Consider the following 20,831-nt stretch of genomic DNA (forward strand, 5'->3'; position numbering starts at 1 on the left):
AGGTAAATAAGGTTAGGTTTCGTTGTCCCTTGATGAGAGACCTCCTAGATAATCAAAGTTGCTGGAAGTGATGACAATGGGACATCTTTTGCAACAAACCTGTATACACATGACGATACTGCAGCATACATTGCCTTTGTGACATTAAATAAAACAAAACAAAAAACCTATAACCAAGTGCTTATTTAACCACTGAAGGGACATTGCCTCCATGTTTACATAGTCCACAATAGGTGGTGCATTTGTTTTCTATGGATTAACCTTTTTTTTCCTTCTTCACAGAAAACTGTGTTGGGTGGACTATGCTACAGTATATATGTTTCAACCAATGGGACCAAATGTAACAAGCCAAAATAGGCTTGTCACCTTACTTGCTTGTCACAGCAGCACAGTTTTTTCTTAAAACAATGTCCTGACTCGCAGTGGTCAATAGCTTATGAAATCTTTCAGAAACAGTAATGGGATCCTTAATATCCTGACCAAATTCTCACCTTAGCTTTGGCTTATCTAATTTTCATATTCAACAGACTTACTGAATTCCTAACCCCCCTAACAGAAATACTGCAATAGATTGTAAATATGTGGACTTCTTTGAATATATATATATATATATGTATATATATATAGTTATTTCTAATATAAATTTTCAATTTTATTGTAATTTAAATGTTACATAACGACTCATTTTTAATGTGTGTCCCACTGTTTTAAACCAAACTCAGCATCCCCTGCACAATATTTCAAAATGTTGCTTCTTGACTGAGATCCTAAATAATTGGACTTATATTTCACAACAGCATAGTTGTTGAAAATATAGCTGTACTGCAGTATCTGAATGCAAGAATACTATGAACAGTCTATTTGCTTGCATTTTGAGAATTGTTGTAGTATTAATGCAATGTACTTTATTTAAATATATTTTCATTTTATACAGTTTCTGTAAGGGTCTGCACCTCAGCCAAGATATGGTGACCACATAGGAACAAAATGTTGCTGTCCATTAACCCAGTGAGTCATACATTTCAGTGGTGTTGAAAGTGGTCCTCCATCACTGAAAATGTGTTTTGTGATCCTCAGATGAAAGGAAGAAGGTTTAACCCACTAAATTTGTTTATAGCAAGTAACCCCCCATGTCACAATCACATGTGGAGGAAATAGTCAATAGTATGAGTAAATACATTTATCTTAAATTTAATCAAAAATAAATTATGTGTATCAGTGAAATAGGATGCAATGTACCAGGAAATGATCACATGAAATCATCTTAGATAGCAGTGTTGTCTCTAGAAAGGCAGTTAATACAGCTTCTGCAATGATCAATTAAACAATAAGAAAATGCATATCTTAAATAAAACAGAATTAGCATGTGATGTATTGGCTAATTGCAACATTAAATTGTCCTAGATAGCAGCATTGTCTCTAGAGAGGTGGCTAACACAGCTTCTGCAATTATACATTTTAAAATTTTATTAAATTAAAATACATATCTTAAATAAAGCAGTTCCTATCAAGTGGTAGTATGCAGTTAGTTGATTAGTGTTTCTCAGGTTTTTCTGCTCAGCTAAATATTTGTTTGTGGCTCTTCGGTCACACATACAGTTGAGGCCAAAAGATGCACCTAGGCTAAGATATTCAAACAGTTTTTCACAACTCCGCACATTTCATGTTACCATACATTTCTTTTGGCAAGTCAAATAGGAAGGTAGGTAAAGGTATTTTTAAATCAGAGACGGGTTTATTTCAGCTTTAATTCACTGTATCAGAATTCCAGTGCATCAAAAGTTTACATACACCAAGTTGACTGTCTCTTTAAACAGTCTGGAAGATTCCATAAATTGATGTAATTAATTTTTTAGATGCTTCTGATTGGCATATTTTCACAATTAGGAGTTAGTTGGGAGTTAATTGGCACCTGTGGCTGTATTTAAGGGCCTACCTTTAGAGCCACAACGATTTTGCCCTTGATACCATGGGAAGATCCAAGCAACCCAGTCAAGACCTCCGAAAAAAATTGTGGACCTCCACAAGTCCGGTTCCTCCTTGGGAGCAATTTCCAAACAACCAAAGGTACCACAAGCATCTGTGCAAACAATTGTTTGCAAATATAAAAATGTTGGGACCACACAGACACTGCATCGTTCAGGAAGGAGGCACAAATTAACTCCCAGGGCTCAACAAACTTTGGCCCGAAAGGTTCAACTGAACCCCAAGACAACATCAAAGAAACTGGTGAAGGACTTGGAGGCATCAGGTATCTACAAGTATCTACATCCACCATTAATATAATCCTACATCCCCATGGCCTGAAAGGCTGTCACGCAAGGAGGAAGCCCATACTCCAAGACCGGCATAAAAAATCCAGACTGAAGCTTACAGGTGATCACCAGGATGAAGACCTAGCCTTTTGGTGGAGTGTTCTCTGGTCCAAAAATTTAATTGTTTGGCCATAATGATCAGCGCTATGTATGGAGGGAAAAGAGTGAGGCTTTTAATCTAAAGAACACCATACCAACTGTGAAGCATGGGGGAGGCAACATGTTGTGGTGGTGCACTTATAGATGGCATCATGATTATCTAGAAATACTGAAGCAACACCTCAAGACATCAGCTAGAAAGTTAAAACTGGGTCGCAACTGGGTATTCCAGCCGGACAATGATCCTAAGCATACCTCCAAAGTTGTAACAAAATGGCTTAAAGACAACACAGTGAAAGTATTGGAGCGGCCATCACAAAGCCCTCATCTGAATCCCATAGAAAATGTGTGCACTGAACTGAAAAAGCGTGTCCAACCAAGGAGGCCCACAAACCTGACTGAGTTACACCAGTTCTGTCAGGAGGAATGAGCAAAGATTCCAGTATTGTGAGAAGCTTGTGGAAGGCTACCCCAAGCATTTGATTCAAATTAAGCAATTAAAAGGCAATGCCACCAAATACTAACAAAGTGTATGTAAACATTTGACCTACTGAAATTCTGATATAGTACATAAAAGCTGAAATAAATCTGTCTCTTAGCTATTACTTTTAAAAATGACCTCTTATGGAAACAAAGTAGATACCCTAATTGACTTAACACAGGAAATGTATGGTAACATGAAATGTGTGGAGTTGTGAAAAAATAAGTTTGAATGTGTTTAGCCTAGGTATATGTAAATTTTTAGCCTCAGCTGTATCATTTTGTCCCAACTGTTCTAAATTCAAGGACCAGTCATAGACAAGTAGACACAGCTGAGAGAAATGAAACTGAAATTCATTTTTCACACACAAATCTTTTTTGTACAGTGCAGGAGGCATCAAACCATTCTTCAAGATTTCCACCTGAGTAACCCAAGGCTGCACAGTCTTCTCCAGTCGGATCTCCGCCCCCAGTCCAGTTATCCGGCTCGTGCTCCCCATTTGGCCTTGTGTGCCAAAACCTTCAAAAAAGGCAGGATAGTAAAATATGATGACAAAAAACTAAATCAAAATCTAATCAAATCCTTCATACAAAAATGTTGATGATTATTTTGTTTACATCAAGAGTAACAATATACTTAAGAAATGTTTAACGTCAAATGGTCTTTCTTTTAAGTAGTGTCATTATCTGAAAATGGTTATGTAAGTCTAAAGAAGACCGTACTGAATTTCTGTCGGACTGATAGGTGTGTCATCCACCCAGTGCCACTGTCCTTCGGTTTCCAGATCACTCAGCCCAATCCAGTGGGTCTCACGAATGTTGGCAAGCAAAAAGCTCTAATCAAGACAAGAAAAATAAAGGAACAGATTAAACTTATTTCCCAGTGGCCCAGTGGCTCTACCTGCTGACCTGACAACACAGTTTCCGGAAGGCATAGGGGTGCATTTCAGAAAGACATCTGAAAGGCAATGTTCTGGTTGAGTAAGGGCACTGGGGCTTGAGAGGCAAAGAGGAGATGGTTTAAGGGAATTCCAATATAACAGAGATGTTCCGATACTGTGAATCATTTGCCATAGATTTTTTAATTAGCTTCCATGAGTTTGGGAGCTCAGGCTTAAATCCAGGAGATGGATTGAATTTTCTGGAGGCTTTTGATGTCAACAGTCTGTAAATCTTCATTCTAATTCTAGTCATGAGCACATCTCATTCCACCTGAGATGGGAATGTGCACTATAGTTATTTGTGTTTAGGCATCTATCCACTTATAAAAGTGTACACGTGCAGGATAGGCAAAGAACAGACAATGTCAAGTCATCAGTGACACAACTGGTAGTAGTTGTCTTGTGTAAACCAACAACATATGTTGAAGAACATATGTAGGAGCAAGAAGGAGATAAAGAATGTAGTGCTATTAGCAAAAAATGGAAATTGCATTAGGTGCACCATAAATAAGGTCTAGTAAACCCTTAATGAATGTTCAGTCCAAATGCAGTGAGTCAAGATGCAGTGTAAGAGGTGGATGTGGATTGTAGACTTGATTTACCTGTTTCTGTTCACTCTTGATAATGACCAGTGTTGCCCCCTTTGAGATGCAGTAATCACGACTTTGCGTCCAGTTCATTCTCTGAGAGGAAAAGTAGTAGGCCCGTCCAAGGTGCCTTGTCCAGATACACCCTCCATTTGCTGTGTTACACAGAGGAACAGAGTCACCGTATAGACTGAGTGTGCTCTATTTGTTGTGTTACACAGAGACATGGGGTCACAGTTTAGAATGAGTGAGCTCTATTTGGTGTGTTACACAGGGACACAAGGTCACAGTTCAGAATAAGTGAGCTCTATTCCCTGTGTTACACAGAGACACAGAGTCACTGTATAAACTGAGTGTGCTCTATTTGCTGTGTTACACAGAGACACAGAGTCACTGTATAAACTGAGTGAGCTCTATTTGCTGTGTTACACAGAGACACAGAGTCACTGTATAAATTGAGTGAGCTCTATTTGCTGTGTTACACAAAGATGCAGGGTCACAGTATAGAATGAGTGAGCCCTATTTGCTGTGTTACACAGAGACACAGAGTCACTGTATAAATTGAGTGAGCTCTATTTGCTGTGTTACACAGAGACACAGGGTCACTGTGTAAACTGAGTGAGCTCTATTTGCTGTGTTACACAAAGATGCAGGGTCACAGTATAGAATGAGTGAGGACTATTGGGCTGTGTTACACAGAGACATAGGGCCACAGTTCAGAATGAATGAGCTCCATCTGCTGGGTTACACCGCGACACAGGGTCACAATTTAGACTGAGTGTGCTCTTTTGCTGTGTTACATGGAGACACAGGGTCAGTTTACATAGGCTGAACGTTTGCTGTGTGACATAGATACATATAGGTACTTCAAAAAGGGTAAAAGCTGTTTGCTGTGTTACTTTGTCACTTGTTCCTTTTTTAGTTACACTGTCATGCCCATTTACTCATACTCTTAAGGACATGAAATATACTGCAATATATTGTAAATAAGTGAATTTTTTCAGAAAATATAGCGATAAATGATTATCTGAACTACTGTGGATCATGGAGGACCCTAGACTGATTCAGACTCACCTGCTAGCTCCTGTTGCAGTGAGAACATAGAAGCAGAGAGGTTCCTGTTTCTGGCCTCCAGGGAATCAGCCATGTTATTCTTCTCAACATCTGTTGGAGTATAAAGTTTATCTACTGCATATCCATAGTTTAATGGCTCAGTGTCGTCATTAGGCCCACCAGTTTATCTACATTTTTTTTTGACTCCCATGTTTTTCAGTCTTCCACCAACAAGAGGTTTATACCTGTTTTTTCAAGCCACATGTAAAATCATTATTGTACCACCACTATGTTATCTATGTTGATGAACTAATTTACACTAATTATGCATAGGTGATGATTGTCAGCAGGATTTATAAGTGACACTCACTTGTTAAATTCAGTCAGATTATTTAGGACCACATACATACATTTTATTTGATCTGATTTATTGTTTAGTCAGGCAGGTCAACTGAAACTCAATTTTCTTTTGCCTTGTGGTGGACTTGCAATTCCAGATCTGATGAATTTTTATTGTGCTGCCCAAATAAAGCCTCTTAAGATATGGATGAATAATGATGCCAAAGCAAAGTGGAAAGGTATAGAAAGTAAGCTCCCTAAGCATAATATTTTTTGCAGAAGGAAGCCCACACAGGGAATTCAGATATATACGTGTTAAAAATACTATAGATATTTAGTATATATACTATAGAAATATATAGTATATATATTATAGAAACACTGAAGTCTTTAAATTGGAGAGAATTTGCCTGACAAATGGTGGTAAGATTCCTCTGAAATCCAGATGTTTTAGCAGATATAGCACAATAAATATAGGAAATCTAGACTGTTTCTAGTGTGCATCTTTGGCATTGCTCCAAATAGAATGTTACCCAATTAAATTTCTTCTAGACAAAGAACACCTTTTTTTGGCTTAGATTATGTCATCAACCTAGTAACAACTGTTTTGTTTGGGGGTATTATTGCTTCAAAAATTAATAAAAAATATACTGTACATGTAACTGACCCACAAATAAATGCAGCTGATTCACAAATAAATGCAGCTGGTCCACAAATAAATGCAGCTGGTCCACAAATAAATGCAGCTGGTTCACATTTGTGCATCGCCTGTTGCTTGCATTAATTTGTGGATTTCTGAGACAATTCTCACAGCATGCTTTTGGAAAAAAGCACAAATAGGTCTAGACCAGCTAGTCAGATTTTAAGACAGAAAATCTTTATGGGCGCCATAAATTGCAGATTTTTTTGTCAGCCCTTTTCCAAATCTGATGGAATGATACAAGCACAAGATGAAGTGGTTTCACTTTGGTTCAAGGTTTGAAGACTTAATTTGCTGATCAAAGAGATAGCCATTACATCTATATTCCCACCAAGCGGTTGTCTTGGCGCACAACACAATCCTGAAGTGTATAATGTTCAGTAATTGGTCAGAGTAATGTGGGCGTAAGCAAAAGGATATTTGAAAATCTGCCATTTGGAAGGAGCCTATGATTCTTCTCTTGCAACACATTGTTGCATTTTTGGCTAGACCGCAACAGCGGGGCCAGCCCTACAAATGCGAATGTCTGTGAGTGACTGACTGACTGACTGATGAAGTTACACCATTGGTCGGCCGGATCACGTGTGTTAGGTCCAGCCACTAGGTTTTAACCTGGTCTTGTTAGAATGTACATTGTTTATTTCCCTTGTGGGCCATCGTAGAGATCCACCATGACTGTGCTCACAGAGCGAGATGGTGCCTTGGGATGGTGCGAGCAAAGGCATTTCATACTTCCGGTAAAATCTTGCATTCTTGCTTTGTTGAGTTTGGAATGCTAAAGCTGTGTTAAAAACGGTATACTTTTACCTATCTAGAGTATATAGCAAGTACAGAAGTAAAATGGTCATGTGATCAAGTGCATTCCAAACTCCCCAGTTTGAAAAACTTATATAGCCACTTGTATAAACAATATAGCCAATCAGATACCAGCAGCGTTCCATCGTATTGAGTAAATAAAAGTAAATGGACAAATTTGTGGATGGCAACAATTTTCCAGCTGGATATCTTGATATGACATGACACAGTAGTACCTAAAGAGGTAAGAAAGAGTCGGTATAAATGTAATATATCATAAATATGACATTGTTAATAACTTTTTGTGCACTGCTTGTCATGGTTCTGTATTTTCTGTTTCTGTTTCTCCTTGTTGGGCCGCCAGATGGCAGCACTTCTGTTTTGTGTCCTGCTCATTCCCCTGTTAATTGTATTATTGCTTTCAATTATTTTAGTAATGTTTCTGATTGTGTCTCATTGTTCCCACCTGTGTCTTGTTATCCCCTCCTTTTCTGGTTTGATTGTTCTTTGAGATCTCCTGTGTCTATTTAAGTTCCTTGTCCCCTTGACTCGGGTGCTGGTTCCTTGTGTTTGTTTCTGACCGTATGTACCTGCCCATTTTTTTTTTTTTCCTGACTGCGTTTCTTTTATGTGTATGCCTGTGTGTTCCACATGCCTGTATTCTGCCTGCCTATGTTCTGTTCTGTGTTTTTTTTGTTCTTCAGAATTTTTTGAGTTTGTTGTTTTGCCCTTCGTAGCCTTATCTGTTCCCTGTTTGTGTTTGCCTTTTTTGTTGTTGTAGTAAAGTCTTTCTTTCCATTTACCTCTTGAGCTTTGTGTGTTTCACTCTGCGCCTGGGTCCAACTCCCCCGAAACCATGACACTGCAGCTACAATAGCCATTTTATGCACGCACAATTCAGTCCTACGTGCCAAAAGAACAGAGCAATTCAAAATGTTTCTAAAACAAAAACTTTTCGAGTGAGGTAAGTAAAGATCTGTTCTGGAAATAATTTTCAGATATAAGCATTTTTATTTACAATAAATCAAATCATACACAATTTTTAGCAGTCATCTTTCCGTGAAAAGTATGATTTTCAAAGTCAATTTTAGTGAGACCGGTTTGCTAAGTAACCAAAAAAAAACACAATCTCCCTGTCTGTATAAATGTATCTGATTTGCTACAACAAACAACGCATGTTTGCAGAATGCCATCTAAAGCGAAAACAAGAAGGTTGGCAACCAAGGAGGTCACAAAGAGGGCTTCAGATTTGGAGATTAGGGATACAAGATCGTGCATTTACAGGTAGTATCCTTTCAAGGAGACTTTGTGTTTTAAATGGTGTTTAATATTTGTTAAAGAAATTAACTGTACTCATCAGCATGTTTGACTTTTTAATTTAGTTCACTGTTCAATGTTAAATGTGTTCAGCTAATTTGCTTGCTGCTTTCACATAGTATCATCTTCTAGATGCTCCAAGTGATTCACGGAAAAGAAACGGCTACAGACGGGTGACAAATTAAAGGAAAACCCTGAATAAATTAGTGGAGAAACATAACATATGCAGATGCTTCCATACAGGTGTACTACATTATACAATTAAGCAATTAACATCCTATCATGCTCAGTGGCATGTATAAAAATGCTGAGCAGGCCAAGTTGACCTCAATTTTGGATCAAGATTAGAAGAGGAAAAGATGACTTTGAAAGTGGGTTCATTATTGGGCCATGGATGGCAGGAGACCACTCAATTGGTTAGTGTTTCAATAGGAACAGTGACTAAAGTGACATCTGCATTTAGCTCTATGGGAAAGACTTCAGTAATTAAGGTCAGAAATTATACATAGGGTTGAAAGTGCACATTTGATGATAATAATGCTTCTGAGTTAGTGCAATATGTAAGGAAAAACAGGACAGCAACTCTCTCAGGTGACTGAGAATGTTGATGCAGGACATGATCAGACTGCGTCAGCAAGAACAGTCAGTCAACAACTACATAGAGAGGGATATTATAGTAGGGTTACAGTGCATAAACTCTTCATTACGAAGACAAATGCACGTGTGAGACTTCAGTCATGCAAAACCATAGGCACTGGTCTACAGAGATTTAAAAAAAAGTGGGAAAAAAGTGATATGGTCAGATGAGTCATCCTTCATTATATTCTCAACAAAGTGGGCGAATGGCATACACCAAGAGAATGGTACCGGCCTGAATGCTTGATCGCTACAGCAAGGGGTCCCAGCAGCTATGATTAAACATTTTTATCCTCTTTCAGGATGAAAATGGCCCCATCCACAGAGCACGAGGGGTCACTGAATGGTTTGATGAGTATGAAAACGATGTGAATCATATGCTATGGCCTTCGGAGTCCCCAAATCTCAATGCTATTGAACACTCAATAAGTCTGCTCTCCACCACCATCATCAAAACACCAAATGAGGGAATATTGTTTGGAGGAATGGTATTCCATCCCTCCAGTTCCAGAGGCTTGTATAATTTATGCCAAGGGGCATTGAAGCTGTGGTGGCGCAATACCTTACTAATTTGTCACCCGTCTATACCTCGCATGCATTTAAAATAAGCACACACCAGATTGGTCTGTGTAGTAGGCCACACTATTAATAAATAAATAAATAAATAAAACAAAAACAATGCCCGCTCAGACCTTCCGTCCTCTCTCTCGCACTCTCATTCTAACAGCTACATGTAACTGGCAAGTAGTCAACCCACTACTGTGATCAGATACGGTAATATTGAGACTTTTAATGTCAAAACCACAAAATTTGAAAAAATGGAGCTGTACATTCGGACATTTGTTGTAAGTGAAAGGAAGGGTATCAAATACTTAAACTGTTAATATCAATGTGTCACTACACGATGGGGAAAAAAGCCTGTCATCAAAGGCTAATTGCTAAAAATCATTTATTGACAAAACAACGGGCAAGAATGAGTGTGTGTGTACATTTGGAAAGAAGCAACAGCTTGATTCTCATTAACTTTTGAAATTTAATATATTCAATATGACCATCTGAACTTACCAGCTGCAATTACTATTTTGCTTCGGATAAACCCTCATTGTGTTCCATTATGTTTAGAACGTTTGACCTCACTAATGGTAGGCTGATGCACACACAGTTATAGCTGACTAAGTTATTTGTCTTTAAGTCAGCGGAAACAGCAGCCCCAGCAGGGGATAATCAGGGAACAGAGACTGGAGAGATACTAAATGTTTTATTGTGCATACTTTGCAATTACTACAATATAAGTTACATGTTGAATAATATACTGAAGTGGTGCTTTTAAAATACAAATTCTTATTATAGCTGGATCAGGCAGGGTCCAGTGGTACCTCAGGCAAAGTATGATTAATTAGTGATTGATTAATGTCTTTTATCAATTATCAAAATTTAGTGTTATTATCATTTGTAACATCCACTTCAATTCAATATCTGTTGAGAAAGGGGAGAAGGGAAGGCCAGGTGACATCATCACAACCAATAATATTTTACTCATTTATTCATCAAAAAAAAAGATCTAAATACAGATATAAAGTTGGCTATATTTTATTTTATCTGTTGTAATCTAGTCACCTAGCCTCTCAGCCACTTGAAACTACACCCCTGTCTGGTAGTGCAATAAAAAACAGGAGGGAGGTAGAGGAATTATGATATGTATTAAAACTCCCAAGCAATTTTGGTAGTTTTGTCATAAAGTGAAAGTACATCATTCAAATCACAGTGAGGAAAGAAAGAGGGGGTTATATAGCTGCTATTTATAAAAAAAATAAAAAATAAATAAAAATGAAGTACATTTTTTCATTGTAACACCGGTGTTCTAGGGATTAACAGAACATCTTTTCTCTGTTTTTAACAGGAACTGGATGTTGGCTTTGCCAGAACCCACTAAGTTTTCCCCTTTGCATTCATGACAGATGTCCATATGAAGATTCCAGGGGCAATAGGTGGTGAATAACTGAATTAGAGGTTTTAACAAATTATTGTGTGAGCCTTACTGAAACCTTTAGGTCTCTCTGCAGATATTGAGCGCAAGAAGATGGAGAAGCAGATGACCTTGAGCAACTAGAAACAAATAACATGGTGCACCTCCAGCCTGGCCAGCTGGTGTATGTTAAGAATCAAACCAAAAACGCTTTAAAATACATTGTTATCACCTTTTCAAATTCTGTTTTTGACTGATGTGATCACATATCACAGTTTTATACTGACTGAGTTGAAGAACACCTTTATCGCTACCATCATGACAATAACTCTGACTGACGACAGTGACCATTTTGGGCTGTAAAAAAAGGGAATTGAAAAACCTGTGTTTGTTGCTGCTCTGGTAGTGTTTAAATAAGAGTTTTGCAAGCAAATAGTCTACTTTTCTCAAATTAAAATATGTCTGCAGTTCCAAACAAGGCTCAAATTCATCTGGTTCTGCTACTGACATGGGGGATTGTCATACTATCCTTTGTAGGAGGTCTGGGCTGACTAGCCTTGAATGTAGACCTCCTCCATGGAATTAACAAAACCCAAGACAGAAGTGGATTGCACAAAGATAGTCAGAGATAAACAGAGGTATCAATTGAATCATTATCACCAAATAAGAAATATGCAGAAGAATTAAACCTTTCTGACTGTTGGGTTTATGTTCTGCAGCTACACAATGTGGCAGGGGTAGTGATGGCCATCTCACTAGACTGGTGTTCCTATGTAACTTATATAACAACCATTGAATTTCACCTGGACACAAAACCAGATGTTAAACAAGTAATCTATGAAATGCTAGGAGAACCTAATGGGAGTGAAAATAATTAGTTATTCTATTGTACCAGAGTATAGTACTAACATACCTCCCATCATGCTATTGATGTCATCAAAAAACAGTTTTATATGCAATACTGGGACTGGAACTAGACTTATGCAAAAAAGTGGGTGTTCAGCACCCAAAAAAACCCACAATGGGACTATGTTTGTTTGTGGAAAGAAGGTGTATGCATGGTTGCCAGTGGGGTGGGGAGGGGTGTGTTATGTTGCATATATGATTCCGGCCATAAGGCATCATGCCACCCAGTATCCAGTACAAGATAGATCTAAAAGACATATTAACAATGGGGAACTATTTTCCTCTGTTATGTTTCCCGGATGTGGAGTAGGATGAACTATAACCGAGATTAAACTACTGCCTGTGCTGACTGAATCCATAACTAGCTATACAACCCAAGCAATACAAAGTGTCTGTAATTTTGCAGAACCGAACAGCTCTGGATTATGTTTTGACCTCACAGGGTGGCACATGTGCTGCGGTTGGTAAAGAATGTTGCGCTTGCATTCCTGACAATGAAGATGAGATTAAAGGCACACTATGATTTGAAAATATTATAAAATAACTATGCTAAGGCATATCTATGATGCACTATGATCTCAGTCTTTACACACTTTAGCCAAATTCATGTACCTTTTACCTGTATTTGTTATTCTAAAATGTGTTCCAGATGTGTCTGGGCATAGCGCAGCTTTCTGTGTGGTGAGTGTGGCTACAGAGCTTGTGGTTTGCAGTCAAAGTCCATCAAAGTGTTTGTTGCTAGTTAACTGCTGCAGTGGCTGATGCTAAGAAGCCTAGCTGACAGGGCTTGTTAAAAAACTAGAATCAATCTTGGATTTACTTTTCTTTGGTGGCTTCAGCAGAAGTTCACCAAGGGGATGAAAACAGATGTGGGGTTAACCTGTTTTCTGTTGGTCCTGTAAGTAATGATACGTTACCGAGGTTGGGTAGCTTTTATATCGAATTCTGTTCTTCTGTCAAGATGTCTCTCTCTTTATCAAACTCCTTAATGGACTTGGGATGTATAATTTACTTTGTTAGATCTTACTATATGCTTATGTATTAACCACGTACCAATCAGATATGGCTATACCCCTCTTATAATCATTCATTAGTTGAAAGGGTTTCCGGAAGATTATGTGCCACTATATTATGACCTGAACTTTAGTGACTTTAACTAATAAGTGCTCTTAGGAACAAAACAGGGGAACTGTAGAGGAAAAATCTATTTGTGCTTAGAGAAGCAATCTGCAAGTGGAAAATTACTGTGGGCCTTTTGTAAAATAATATGTACCAGGAGGACATTTCTGTTATTGCAGAAATCTTCTGGGAGTACTAACAAATGTAACTGAATTTGCTTGAACAACTGTTCTCAGCAGCTAGGTCCTGTCTATGCTACTTTTATCAACGGCACTCTGGTTGTGGGTGAAACTGTTTATTACATTATATGATGCAGAAGAAAATATATAAAGATCACTGCAAACTGCATTTCTTTAGAGGATTACTAATGCTGTTCCCTCCATGATATCACGTATTAAACTTCTCAACCTCGAGTGACTTCTCTGTGTAGAACTGAATTATTTTTCAACAGCTAGACGAAATATTTTCTGAGTAAATGAGAAAAACCCGAACACTGTTACATATATACATATATACTGACTCTCCGCTACTCTGATATCATGACTGGGGCGGGGCCAGAGTGGATTACACAAAGCATTTCTCAAATGTTAGAGGGCAGCACCAAGATGATTTCTGCCATTTTCTTCTGTCAAATTATATTATTTTATACAGAAATGTTAAAATAATGGTATGGATTAAAACGTTTCATTATAAAGTAGACATACAAACACATTTCCAGCTAAAAACATGATCTCAGGTGTAATTTCCCTTTAAAATTCTCAAAAAAAACAGTCCATATACTGCATTAAAATTCCATATAAGGACAGTTTTTGCTTATTAATTTAAGGTTAAGCTGATATTTTAATCACAATATTTAGGTTAATTTCCAGAAATATGTTTTTCAATTGTCCAGTCTATGTTTGGTGGAGCAATCACTGCAGGAGCAATATACAGTTTGCCATTTTCATTTATTGTTATGTTGATAGGCATTCCCAAATTTCCCAACTTTCATAGGCTTCTTACTCTGTTTTTGCCAGTTAGACAGGAGTGTGGTACCAAACTGGACTCGGTACCACTTTGATGACTTGGTTCCTGTGCCAAATCATCGGTTCCTGTGACATCCTTCTATATCATTTCATAGTCAAAAAATTATATTTTGGGATTTTTCCCCAATGTCAAAGCAGGCCACTAAAAACCAAAATTACTGGCCCAGAGCTCTGATAAAGCACTGTCGGGCCATCGGGTAAGAGGCAATATGAAGCCCAACAGGGTGGCAGGGCTGCTGGCATGTTGCAGTGTTTTGCAGCAATGTTGTACAGGGGATGCTGGTTTTTGCTTGAAAACAGTTAAATAACATTGAACTTGCACATAGTTCCATAAATAAATAGTATAATTTATTAAGAATATAATAGTTTGCCGCACAGGTCACTGGTTAATAGTGCTTAATGAAAACATGTCCATATAACATAACATAATATAACATAACACAATGACAAGAACAGTCCATTCAGCCCAACAATGCTCACCATTTTCCTGACTAAAGTGTACCTAGTGCTCTGATTACTTACAGACTAGATAGTATCTAACACCATTTCAAGCCTGGTCTTGAAAATCCCCAGAGTTTCTGCCTCTACTACGTGACCTGGCAGGCTATTCCAGACACTGACTACTCTCTGCATGAAAAAAATTCTTCCTAATGTCTGTACGGAATTTACCTTCTGCTAATTTCCATTTATGGCCTCTCATTCTACAAAAGGTCTGCAGCACATCTTGTAATGTGTGACTTCACATCGTTGCCTCGACTTACAGTGTGTGCCTTAGCCTACGTGCATATCGAACAACACAGCACTCAGCTAGCCTACATAAGACAAATCATATCACTAGTAATCTGTGCAGCTAATGCATGGTGATAATATTTTGCAAAGTTGCTATATAAATATATAATTAATTACTTGTCCAATACTAATCACTTGACGTTTTGGGTGCTACAATAGCCAGCTTCCCGTCACACTACGTTTTGCGCTGTACCGCCATCACGTGCACAAAGAAACAGGTTGTTAGAGAACCTGCCAGTCACTCACAGGGGCCGAGCTATGATCGAGATCAACTAGCGAGGAGGTGGCTTTGGCTCGTGATTGCAGTTCTCCCTTGTGGACACCAAATGCAGTTTCAAATAACGTACTGCTCCATTAAATTACAAGTTGCGAAAAATTGAACTTGGGCACTGTGGGCATTGTACCAGGCATACACTGTTGCACTCATTCACTGAAAAACACACGTCATAGTGTGTGCATTAGGTTTTCCATCCATGTTCACTTTCCTTCCAAACCTTCACTAATCCACATTATCTGAATCAGAGTCTGAAACAACTATGGTAAGCAGGTTCTCCAAACATCACCACTGAAAACTTGTCCAGGGATTTTCTAGCTAGGACCAAACTGTCTGGGGTCCCAATCATGCACCAAAATGTGGTCATTTAAAAAAATCAATGAAGGCTGACCATTACCAATTGTCTGATAATAAGAGAGCTCAATTAATTGATTTATGTAGCAAGCAAAATAGAAAAAATGTATATATATATATATATATATCTAAGATCAGTTCATAGAATGTAGATATTCTTAATAGCAGTTCCTAACACTGCCACTTGAATGTCTAGAGGGACCCTTGTTAGAAGATAACAATAAAATTTAAATCCAGAGACTAACTGATGGCCCTCATCGTAGTACATAATGGTGTGACAACAGACTGCGGTGTGTAATTGTTTAGTGTTGCAGTAGATATTAGTATGTAATGGCTTGGTGTAAATTGGATATCAGCGTTTAATGGTTTTGTCAAAAGTAGATATCAGTGTGTTTCAGTGTAGCAGTAGAAATCAATGTGCAATGTTTCAGTGTAAGAGTAGGTATCTTTTAAATGGTACGGAGCAGGGTTTCTCACTGGTGGATTGTTGAGGACAGACTCACAGAGGACACCCAGAGCAATGAGTCCACACAGCAGGGCAAAGCAAAGTACGACCAGCAGGACTTTGAACCATCTGTGGGGCATACGGGCAATCTGAGCACTGGGCCAAGGAAGAGTTCCTGGGGGCATTAATCCACACAAATATTATCATGAACCTGATCAGCAAACATCTCTGTAAACAGAACTTTGGCCAGAACACATCACACCAAAAACACTGAATAATCTTGCTATACAACAGCTGAAGGAGATACATGAGATATGTAGAAATTGTTTAGCACATTAAGCGTGTTTCTGTTTGTGCAAGTTATGACAAGTCCTGTGAATGTTTTGATGAGTGAATGTTGAAACATTGTTAATCTATTGTTGAAACATTTAAATATTTAGAGCACCTTGGTTCATGCTACCTGGAGTTTATCTACTCAAGATATTCTGGGGCAGCACTCTATTTTTCTTCCTATTAAGTATTTAAATATTTACCTTTGAAACATAGATTTAATATTTCACTGAGATGTTACATGGATGGAAAATAAGCTGCTTATTTTAGAATAAAAAAGTTCAGTATTAGTTATACATTTTCATTACATTAAGTCAATATAAATTCTGCATGACATATCCAAACATTTCCACTAATTTCCCAATACAAAAAAGAACTACTGACATTACTTTTGCACGTCTGGATGGACTATATGTAAAAAGGTTAGATTAAAGAAAGTCAATATAACACAGTTAAAAAAGCAACATTAAAGGTACAGCTGAAGACAAAAATCATATGAGAAACATCATTGTCTGTCTTTTATGTTGTGAATGCATGGAATATTTAACATCCTCCGAATTAACATTATCTCAGGCTGTGTCACAGAAATATTTCATGTGCATCTGGGGGTTACATTTCTTTAAAAGCCTGAAATGCACAGAAAAGAAAAAATGTCACCTTTGGGGAAAAACTCTTCCTGGTCCAGGCGGGAGAAAGTAATTTCTGTATTTCCAGTTTCGTTGGACTCCATCTCACACTGGACAGTGATGAATTGCAACAGTGCACAATGTAAAAAATATTCTATTTATACAACAGAGTTTTAAAACTCATCTCTCACAGAAAACTCATCTCTCTTACAGCAGCTGATGAAACCTTCATGAACATGTGAACATTCTGAAGCATATTTACCTTATAAGGATTAACTACCATTCAAGAACACCAATGGAGATAGACATGATGTAACTAAAAAGCCCGAGTGAATGTGTAACTGGGAGGGGGGAGAAGGGAACGGTTCACCTGGAGCAGTATATTCAATAAACACTTATGAAACAACAACACTGTTTCACAAACCCCGTAACATACGGCTTTTCACATTAGCCTAACTAAAAATTATTTACAGTATTTACATACAGGAAAGGAGAATATATTTTATATATACAGGAGAGGCTTCTGTTTTAGATGGAGAATAAGTAGGTCAACCATATGACAATGCTGTGAAACACAAACTAAATACATTCATGATGTTTATGTGAGCTTATGTAATGTACTTAATGTCCTAATTACAGTTGAGGCAAAAGTTTACATACACCTAGCCTAAAGACATTCAAATTCAATTTTTCACAACTCACATTTCATGTTACCATACATTTCCTGTGTTAAGTCAATTAGGGAATATACTTTATTTTCCATAGGAGGTACTTTCAAAATAATAGCTAAGAGACAGATTTATTTTAGCTTTCATGTACTATATCAATTTTCAGTGGGTCAAAAGTTTACATACACTTTGTTAGTATTTGGTGGCATTGCCTTTTAATTGCGTAACTTGAATCAAACGCTTTGTGTAGCCTTCCACAAGCTTCTCACGATATTTTGCCGGATTTGCCCATTCCTCCTGACAGAAATGGTGTAACTCGGTCAAGTTGGTGGACTTCTTTACTTGGACACGCATTTTCAGTTCAGTCCACAAATTTTCTATGGGATTTAGGTCAGGGCTTTGTGAGGGCCACTCCTATATTTTTACTTTGTTGTCTTTAAGCCATTTTGTTACAACTTTGGAGGTATGCTTAGAATCATTGTCCTGCTGGAAGACCCAGTTGCAACCAAGCTTTAACTTTCTATCTGATGTCTTGAGGTGTTGCTTCAGTATTTCTAGAGAATCCTCCTTCCATGATTTCATCTATGTTCTGAAGTGCACCAGTCCCTTTTCCAATAAAACACCCCCACAACATAATGCTGCCACCCCCATGCTTCACAGTTGGGATGGTGTTCTTCAATTAAAAGCCTCACCCTTTTTCCTCCATATGAAGCACTGATCATTATGGCCAAATAGTTCCATTTTTGTTTCATCTCACCATAGAACATTCCACAAAAGGCTAGGTATTCATCCTGCAAACTTAAATATTGTTTTTTTATGCTGGTCTTGGAGTAGGGGCTTCTTCCTTGTGCGACAGCCTTTCAGGCCATGGCGATGTAGGATTCTCTTAATGGTGGGTGTAGATACTTTGGTACCTGATGCCTCCAACTCCTTCATCAGTTCTTTTGTTGTTGTCTTGGGGTTCCGTTGAACCCTTCGGACCAAAGTTCATTCAGCCCTAGGAGTTAATTTGTGCCTCCTTCCTGAACGATGCAGTGTCTGTGTGGTCCCAAGATTTTTATATTTGCATACAATTGTTTGGACAGATGCTCGTGGAATCTTCCAGACTGTTTAAAGAGACAGTCAGCTTGGTGTATGTAAACTTTTAACCCACTGCAATTCTGATATAGTGAATGAAAGCTGAATTACCTCTGAATTACCTCTGATGTGAACAAAGTTAGATGCCCTAAAAGACTTGCCAAAATAAATCTATGGTAACATGAAATGTGCGGAGTTGTGAAAAACTGAGTTTGAATATCTTTAGCCTAGGTGTATGTAAACTTTTAGCCTCAACTGTATGCATTTATTTAATTAATTTTTACAGGTTTCATCCTCCATACAAACATCATGAGTGCAATTAGCAGTCTTACTCTTTCTGACCTGAGAAACTCTGGCATACGTAATATACTCTCCTCACCTTGCTGAATGGGAAGAGTACATATCTTAGAGCTTATGATCTTAATAAAACCAACCATGGAGTAAGTAAATCTTATAGACCATCTTGCCCACCATGTGTCTGAGATTTTTCGATATCAGCACAAATTGGGCTGACCCTAAGTGGTTAGCTAGCGATTACAGAGCGTGGGTCAGTAGGTAGTGCTCGAAGGTCAGGAGGGAATTTCACCAAATGTCATGAAGGTAACATTCCACTCTCTCATGTTTTACCCATTCATTTGGCACCACCCCCTCATACGGATAGCACCCAGGGTGATCGCCAGATCTAGCTGTTACCTAGAACCTTCCCTGAGCTCAGCGTTTTCAGTTGCAACAGTGTTGAGTGCCCTGAGATAACTTAGCTGGCAAGCTGTTTTTGTTTAGCCTACTTCTGTATTGTTGAAGGCTTGGAGCAGTTTCACAATCCACATTTCACTGACCGAGAATAGGCTACTGCTGTTTTAAGCAAATTTCTGCGTGATCTTACTGTCATTTCCCACGCTCCTGCCATGTTTGATAACATTGGCGCTGATGGTACACATCTACATCGTAAGACTGTGCACAACATGAAGCTAGTAAACATGAGAAACATGCTCTACTTTGCATTGTGCTGCCCAGGACATGGGTGGGTTCCACAGAACAGTTCTGTGGGAGGTTCAGTTGATCCACATTCATTTGGCGACTCGTCTGGGCAATCGGGCGGGCATCTATGGTCTTCATTCAATTCTGCTCTGTGCGAGTTTTCTGAGTTACATGTTTTGAAGGAAAGCTGTGGGTCTGCACCATAGACTGTCAAAATAGGGTCTTCTGTCCCATGCTGTGCAGTTCACCCATGAGCGTGGCTGGGATCAATACATGAACCCCTCACTGCAGCCTGCAGGATGGGGTGGGGTCAGACATGGGTGGAATCAGATGTTTTATACAGTCTCTGATGTCACCCTAACCATAAAAGGAGCCGAGGCCGACCACAGCAAAGCCACACATCACAGATACCTAAATTGTGCATGCAACCCCTCATGAGGTAGAATATTCAATATTGCAGATTCTTTCAAAATCTATATCAGTTTATAGTTTCAGAAGCTGAAATGAATGATAAACAACCCTTGTTTTACATAGAATCTCTTAGTTACATGAACATTGTGTCACGGTACGGGGTTCAGGACCCAGGCGCAGAGTGGGGAAGAAAACACGAAACTCAAAAATGTAGATACAAAAGACTTTACTAACAAAAAACAGAACAAACAAAGAGCCACGAGGGGCATAAAACGAAAACTAAAAAATACAACAAAAAAAAAAACAGAACTACACCAGTACAGAAAACAAACGGCAGAAACGCACAGAAACACACAGGCGGAAACAAAGTCAGAAGCACCAATGGGTCAAAAACACGGGCAGGAACATACGGTCTGAAACAAACACAAATCGGAAACAAGGAACCAGCACCCGAGTCAAGGGGACAAAGAACTTAAATAGACAGGGGTAACAAGACACAGGTAAACTCAAAGAACAATCAAACCAAAAAAGGAGGGGATAACAAGACACAGGTGGGAACAATGAGACAATCAGAAATAATAATAAAATAATTGAAAGCAAT

General features: G+C 38.4%; 1 protein-coding gene across 2 annotated transcripts; it reads right to left on the reverse strand.

The window, feature by feature from the left end:
* Positions 1–1,175: 1,175 nt before the first annotated feature.
* Positions 1,176–17,442, reverse strand: LOC135250589 (CD209 antigen-like protein E). Of its 2 annotated transcripts, XM_064327057.1 has the most exons (8): positions 17,359–17,442; positions 17,128–17,206; positions 16,199–16,315; positions 5,497–5,586; positions 4,438–4,577; positions 3,618–3,730; positions 3,223–3,414; positions 1,176–3,189 (listed from the first exon to the last, which is right to left on the reverse strand). In XM_064327057.1, the coding sequence occupies exons 1-7, from the start codon at positions 17,377–17,379 to the stop codon at positions 3,249–3,251; spliced, it is 726 nt and encodes a 241-aa protein (XP_064183127.1). In that variant the 5' UTR covers positions 17,380–17,442; the 3' UTR covers positions 1,176–3,189; positions 3,223–3,248. The 2 variants fall into 2 exon arrangements, with proteins under 2 accessions (XP_064183127.1, XP_064183126.1); XM_064327056.1 differs by having other exon boundaries at positions 1,176–3,414.
* Positions 17,443–20,831: the final 3,389 nt, after the last annotated feature.

The sequence above is a fragment of the Anguilla rostrata genome, chromosome 3 (assembly GCF_018555375.3).
Source record: "Anguilla rostrata isolate EN2019 chromosome 3, ASM1855537v3, whole genome shotgun sequence".
NCBI classification, from domain to species: Eukaryota; Metazoa; Chordata; class Actinopteri; order Anguilliformes; family Anguillidae; genus Anguilla; species Anguilla rostrata.